This window comes from Trichosurus vulpecula, chromosome 5 (assembly GCF_011100635.1).
Source record: "Trichosurus vulpecula isolate mTriVul1 chromosome 5, mTriVul1.pri, whole genome shotgun sequence".
NCBI classification, from domain to species: Eukaryota; Metazoa; Chordata; class Mammalia; order Diprotodontia; family Phalangeridae; genus Trichosurus; species Trichosurus vulpecula.
Window position 1 is genome coordinate 22179940 of NC_050577.1, and position 7442 is coordinate 22187381.

Consider the following 7442-nt stretch of genomic DNA (forward strand, 5'->3'; position numbering starts at 1 on the left):
TTAAAGGTTAGATATCTAGATATTCAAGAGTGGCTATATCAAATACATAATAATTCCATTGGTTGGCATATGATGCATAGACTAAAATAAACAAAACAATATATCAGGAGGGTCACAGGTTGGGCAAGGCAGGAAATATTTCCGATGCCTAGGTGGTCACAAGATGATTGGGCTACTTCTAAGGTTGGGCAAGAGGAGATGGTACATACTCTATGGATGCCCCAAGAACATTTCAGGGGACCTGGGGGACTTTCTGTGCTGTGCCAAAACTCGTGCTTGGTTGAGTCGTAGAATCTGAGCCAAAAAAAGTTGGAGATGTCCGTGTCAGCATTCCTGCAGTCTTGTGGTTGCACAAGTAAGCTTTATTTTTTTCAAGGATATTTTTGTTTTGTTTTGTTTTCATCATAAAAGGGAAAAACTACAAAATCACGAATGTCAGCATTGTCAATTTCAATCTCATCACTAAAAGACAGTTAGGTAAGGGGACAGTTTGAGCATACGAGGGCATACATGCATGCAACTCTGAAAAACTGTACAACTTAGAAACTTTATAAAATTAGAATCTAAAATAGTTTTGGCTTTATAAAGATTTTTTAAAATATATATCAAAAAGCCTGCTTTAGTGACATGCTATTCCCACCAGAAAATAAATACCCATAAGCCTTCCCCTGCTTTGTCAGTAACGTGGTTAACTGGCCAACTCATACGTTTTACCAACCCTCACCCACCTCCACCCCCTCTCATATATGTGCACTTCAATCAATGTGTGCTTGTTAAAATCACAGCTACAAGGTGGTTTCTGTTGCCTTTAGCTGTGGTCACCTGTATATGGACAGGTGAAGAAGGTAAGCTGAAAAGATGGCCAGCCACCAAAGTGGGGCTTTTTTGTCCCAATTTCTTTCTAGCATAGTCCTTTCTTCTTATCAGGAGCTCCCTGTTTCTGACCATACCTTTCCACCTACTCTGCCTCTCCTCCTTGACCCTATACATACCCCATATATACATAAAAGGTTTGGGGTTTTTTTTGTTTCTTTTTAAATTTAAATATAAAAATACTATTCTGCTTTGGGTGAAGGGAGGACGAGCGAGTGGGCAAGGATCCTTTTTGGTTTTCTAAAGCTAAGCAGTCCCCATAGGTTCACACAGCCTATGGGCTATCTTCTGGCAAAGGATTTCCCTCTAGGCCAAGGAAAATATAGAGGCCTGTATAGCCAAAAGGGTTTGTTTTCCTGTAAGTTAAAACCATCACCCCTTACTAATTTTTATCTTTTAAGAAAAATAGATTATAGTCTCATATGAATTTAATACTCTTCTCCCTCCTTTCCAAAAAATTCAGTAAATTCCACCTTCCACTCTCCCCCAACTTGCCCAAATACTTATTCTCTTATTTTATTCCCCTGGAAACCACAAGTCTCTGTTGATATACAGACTTGATTAGGTAGAAGCAGTGGTTATGTTCCCTAACCTCTTTTCCCCACTAGTATGCTATTTCTCAGTCTTCAAAAAGTCATCAATGATGGGGGGAGGTCATTAAAAACATCCCCCAACCCTACTCATCTTCCCCCCACAAAAAATCAAGGAGTTATCTGTGGGCACAAAAAAACATGGTGTTTTGTGCCCTGAGTTGCATCTAGTAGGGAAAATTGGAAGAAGGGAGAGGTGACGTGGAAGAGGGCATGAGAAAAGGGTTATGGGGTGGGGATAGAAAAGGTATCCATAGGTCTAGTTCACTCAGTTTTTATACTAAAAGGATTCTCCTGTATCATTGAGAAGACAGGTACAGATAAGCACCTCTGTCACTGCATAAGGATCACTGTTGGCAGAGAGGTGGTGATCTTCAAAGTAGCCCTTCTTGTCCTTACCAACCATCCTGGGACTTTTGATTCTGGTGCCACAGTTGGCTACACCAGCAGAAAACTCACTGATGTTGGATGTCTCATCAAAATCCGTCAGGTGACTGGCATTGTCCTGACCCCCTTTGGGGTTATAGGCTCTGATGTGATACTTGTGTCTCCTACTTAGTCTTTCAATGGTTTCTTCAATAAACTTTAGACCATTCTCTTCTCTCATTGCCTTGGTACTGAAGTTAGTCTAGCCACCAGTTCTATTCCAGTTTCCAAGGATTGGCTTGGGATCACATGTTACAATCATTCCAAAATCTTCACACAATTGATGGAGGATGAAGCAGAAAATCCAGAGGTGATCTCTCATAGCAATCCCTTCACACAGTCCTATCTGGAACTCCCCCTGAGCTGGCATCACTTCAGCATTTGTCACCCCAGTTTTGTCTCCAGCATATAGGCAGGCACAGTAATGAGTTTCTGGTATATCTCTTCCATAGGCTTTGTTGGCTCCCACACCACAGTAATATGGACCCTGGAGCCCAGGGAATCCATTGGAATGCCAACCAAAAAGGTGTCCATCTGTTCCCATGAGAGTAGATTCTTGCTCCATACCAAACCAGGGTTTCTGGTTGGTCATGCATATCAATTATCCCTTTACAAATATGCCTCAAATTGGTCTCTGCCAGCTTGCAGTTATACTTGAAAACTTCACAGAAACCCAGTTTGTTAGGTTCCTCTCAGAAGGGATCTTGGAACAGAACAGAAGGAATAAAGTACATGTCACTGTTATAGCCTTCTAACTGAAAAGTGTTGGCACCAGCAAAATTCCATTCTGGTAGTTCATTGATGCTCTTCACTTCACTGTCTAGGGTCTGAGTTTTATAGTGCAGTCCCTCCTCAGTGCCATCAATCCAAAGGTACATGAGCAGGTCTTTCTTGAGGTGGGTTCATGTACATTTGCTTTGATATTTTGTTGGCCACGGTGACCATGTTGGAAGCAGTCCTGGATCTGAAAGAGTATGGAAACAAGTTGTCAAAGTCTAGGGCCCAGGATGATCATTCCACAGGCTTGCTGGCTGGCTGGGCTGGTTGAAGGCTTGTGACCATGGAGGTGGGGCTGGTGGTGGCAGTGGCTATCGCTGAGACAGCAACTTCCATTCTCTGCTCTCCTGAAGTAGGCTTTATAGCTAGTAAAAAAGTATTAACCATCATATTAAAGCTTGACACCTATTTTAGGACCTTCCTATTAGAATCTATATTCCTGTGTGACACATACAACATATGGATTAAGAAGAATTAGATGGCTGACTAAATATATATTACCTAGATGGATATGGTAAAATAATTTCTAACAATCATTACCCCTTATGAAATCATAATGAACTGACTAATACTGATTAGAGCTTGAGTAGGGGTCTTCAAGGAATCAACTTTCTCACCTAGAACAATAAAGCTATTAATCTTATCATTTACTTTGAAAATTAAAAATCTAATCGTGACTTCTCCAACAAATTGCCCCAAATATGCTATACATTTTCAAATTTCAATCACTCTTCATCTAGTCTAGATCTCTCCCTGCTGCCTAAAACATCCCCATTTCTCTCTCATCCTCAAAAAGCCCATACTTTTTCCTACCATCCCCACTATTATCCTGAAGCTCTCTTCCTCTGGCCTGGAGGTGGAGATGATGGCTGAGATGTACAACAGGATGACCAGCGCATATCATTGAAAGTCTGTCCCTCCCCGTTACAAGGAAGCTGAACTTTCCAAGGGTGAATCTTTCTGGATCTACGTGTCTCCTTGAACGAATGGGCAAAAAACTGACAGGGCTGTCTATATTAGATAAAGAGCTAATAAAGGGAATGAAGCAGGGCTCAGGGCCCATATAAGGACCCCAAGAGACAGTGAGCACCCAGCCCTACACTGCAGCCCTAAGCCTTCTGCACTTGTCAATAAAAATATTGATTATAAAAAATATTCTAAAGGACTTTGGAACTCATTGACAAAGGCAGTGTGGCAGAATGCTGGAGTGAGTAAGAAGATCTGTTTGAATCCTTATTCTACCATAACTGTCAGCAAGTCACCTGACCTCTCTGGGCCTTAGTTTCTTCATTTGTCAAATGAGTGGGTGGGTCTAGATGGTTTCTGAAGTCTCTTGTGGCTTTAAATTTGTGATTCTCCATTGCTGCTTCCTCTTTTGGTAAAGCTCACAATTCATCAAGGCCTTCTCAAATCACAGAAATCTTGTCCATAAACCCTCCACAAGGGATCAACTGAAAATGTTCAAGGTCCTCTGCTAGATACTTTAACAGTGATAAGTAGAAATCCTGAGGTTAGGCTTTAACAACAACCCACACATGTCCTAACCAGAAGGACAAAATATCTTTTTTCTGAGTAGTGTGTGGGAGATGTCCAGGCATGAAGATGTGCATACAACCTCACCAAAATTCCACAGGAACACAGGACACAATGGTAGTAAGAGAAACCAGGTGAAGTGGTTTTGATTTGACCCTGATTCTTAGATCTGGAACAGAACAATGACTTTGAGCTAAATTGGGAAACCCAGCCTGAAGAGAAGAGATTGAGAAACCCAGATGAGATCAGTGTCATACATCTGAAAGGGACAGTTCCAGCTGCTCATCTGATTGGTACTGAGCCCTGAATTTGAGAGCTCAGTGGACCCTATGTCCATCCGTAAGGGGGACTAGCTAAACATCTGGAAGCACCCCTGTACCAGGAATGTGGCTTGACAGCTGTGCCTGTACAAGAGACCTGGTGTTAATTCAATGATAAGGTCTACCAGAGCTGACACGGTATGATGCAGCTGCCCCAAAAGGCTCACAAAATCTGGTCAGAGGTTGGTGAACATCATGGCTTTGTCTGGTCAGGTCCCTTTGAATTCCTGAAGAAATTCCCAGAGCAGTCACCATTCTCCTGTTCCATAAAGATGTGATCAAGGTAACCCAACTCTGGCCTGCATCCATGCTCCTCTTGCTCCACTTGGCTATGCATTTGGGTTTCCTTGGTGACCCAGATATTTCACCTTGACGCATTATTTACCTTTCCTACATTGGGATTCTGCTCCCTTGCCACAATTTCCCTTTAAACAGTTCCCAAGAGCATCTATTACTCAGGGAATCCCATACATACCCCCCCATTACCCACCCCCACTCCTACCCCACAGGTTCTACCCCCATTAATATCTGGTACACTGTTCTACCTGAGGATAGATGGCAGGACCTCACCATCAAGTGAAAGTCTCAGTTGACCAGAAGTCCATTCCCAGGCCCCCAGGAGCCAGCACCTTGGGATCATAAGACTCTAGATGTAGGAGACCTCAGGGGTCATCTAGTTCAGCCCCTTCATTTTAGGGAGGAGGGAGATGATACCCAGAGAAAGGAAGCAATCAGCCCAAAGTCAAGTCAGAGGCAGAATTTGAATCCAGGTTCCCTGACTGGACGGCTCTTTCAACTGTTCGCTGCTGGCTCCTTCCTTTGATCATTCGCTATAGCCTCGGATTCCCCTAGAGTCGAAGACTCCCACAAAAGACAGAAATAGCCTACGCTTTCCCCCAATCCCCTTTGTAAAAGGCAGCAAGGTCTCCTAGATCTGGATTTGCAGTCCTTGGAGGTGGGCTTAAATTCCACCTCTCTGCCAAATGAGGAAAAAGAGGAAGGACAGGTGGGGGAGAAGGGAGGGGTGCGGGAGTAGGGGGAGAGGAAGGTTAAGAAAGCGGAAAGGGGAGAGAAGGGGGAGGAGTTGGGGAAGGGGAGGAGTGGGGTAAATGACAGAGAAGTTGCAACGTGTAATGCACTGTTATAAAAAGCCAGGAGCAGGGTTGCCGAGGACCACCCGCAGAACTTAACAGCGGCAGTGTCTGTGTGTGAGAGCCCCACTTCACCGCTAAGTTGTCGCGGGAGCAACAACCATAGCAGTCTCAGCTTCGTCCTCCCAGCACCTTCTCCCTCCGGGAACCTTTCCAGTGAGTGGTGGAAGCAGGCGCAGCAGCCGAGGCGGCCGAGACTGAGTGGACAGCTCCTCGCTAGCGGGAGGGGAGGTATCTGGGCAGAGTAGAGGGTCTTACAGTAGCTGCCTCCCGGGCGCTTTGAGGGGTTAGTTAGGGGAGCTGTCTCTGCTGATCCTGATCTGGGACGCGCTGTGCAAAAGCCCAGAGTTCCAGGAGATTACCATGAGCGCGCTCAGATTTCCCAAGATCTATGCCGTCGTCCTCTTGGTCTTTGGCTTGGTCTTTGTCTTCAGCGGACTGGTCATTAACTTCCTCCAGCTGTGCTCCCTCGCCCTCTGGCCTCTCAACAAGAATTTGTACCGAAAGGTCAACTGTCTCCTTACCTACTCCTTCTGGAGCCAGTTAATCGTGCTCCTGGAGTGGTGGTCGGGCTCCGAATGTAACTTATTCACCGATCAGAACTCAGTGGACAAGATAGGAAAAGAGCAAGCCATTGTCATCTTTAATCACACCTTTGAAATTGATGTCTTTTGTGTCTGGACCTTATGTGAACGCTATGGGATACTGGGGAGTTCCAAGGTCCTGGCGAAAAAGGAGCTGTTATACGTCCCTGTAATTGGCTGGGTGTGGTACTTTCAGGAAAGCATATTCTGCACAAGAAAATGGGAGGAGGACAAGCATGGCCTTGTGGAAGACTTGAGCCGTTTGGCTGATTACCCGGAGCCTTTGGGCTTTCTCCTCTCCTGCGAAGGGACTCGCTTTACCGAGGAAAAGCATCGCATCAGTATGGAGGTGGCTGAATCCAAAGGACTGCCCAAGCTCAAATACCACCTGCTGCCGAGAACCAAAGGCTTCACCACTGTTGTCCAGTGTCTCCGGGGGAAAGCCTCTGCTGTTTATGACGTCACGCTAAATTTCAGAGGACGCCAGAACCCATCTTTGCTTGGGCTCGTTCGGAGGGAAAAATATAAAGCAGATATGTGCTTTAGGAGAATTCCTTTGGAAGAGATCCCCCTGGATGACAATGAAATAGCCAAGTGGCTTCACGAGCTTTATCAGGAGAAGGACGCTTTGCAGGAATTCTACAATCAGACAGGGATATTTCCAGGGGAGCAGATTAAACCCAGAAGAAGACCATGGGCTCTCTTCAATTTCTTCTTTTGGGCAACTGCCATACTATTTTCTTTGTTCAAGTTGACATTTGTCATTTTTCTAAGTGGATCCCCCCTGCTGATACTAATATTCTTTGGATTTCTGGGGGGAGCCTTGTTTGGAATTCAGAGACTGGTAGGAGTAACTGAAATACAAAAAAGTTCTACTTATGGAAACCAAGAATTCAAGAAAAGGGGATAATTGAACACTTGTAATCAGATGGGAGTATCAAATTAACAATTCAAAACATCAGGAAAAAAAAAATCCCAGTTCTATTTCTTACTGTGTCCCCTTGAGCAAGTCACTCCACTTCTCTGGGGCTCAATTTCCCCATCTGTAAAGTGAGGGGAGAGGGGTTGGAGTAGATGACTTCTGGGGTGCCTTCCACTTCTAAATCTGTGATCCAATTCAATTGAATTCCACAAGCATTTTTAAGCATCTAATACTGACAAGGCACAATGATACAAAGACTGAACAAA

The 7442-nt window shown here is 44.5% G+C and overlaps 1 protein-coding gene and 1 pseudogene across 1 annotated transcript; one reads left to right on the forward strand and one right to left on the reverse strand.

Moving 5' to 3' along the window:
• Positions 1 to 1731: 1731 nt before the first annotated feature.
• On the reverse strand, positions 1732 to 2834 carry LOC118850822 (annotated as a pseudogene).
• Positions 2835 to 6033: 3199 nt separating this feature from the next.
• On the forward strand, positions 6034 to 7164 carry LOC118850823 (1-acyl-sn-glycerol-3-phosphate acyltransferase gamma-like). Its single transcript, XM_036760477.1, has one exon. It carries the CDS (start codon positions 6034 to 6036, stop codon positions 7162 to 7164), a length of 1131 nt encoding a protein of 376 aa, XP_036616372.1.
• Positions 7165 to 7442: the final 278 nt, after the last annotated feature.

What these genes read in the sequence shown, in the direction of transcription:
- LOC118850823 (XM_036760477.1), top strand. Translation starts at nt 6,034, where the DNA reads ATGAGCGCGCTCAGATTTCCCAAGATCTATGCCGTCGTCCTCTTGGTC.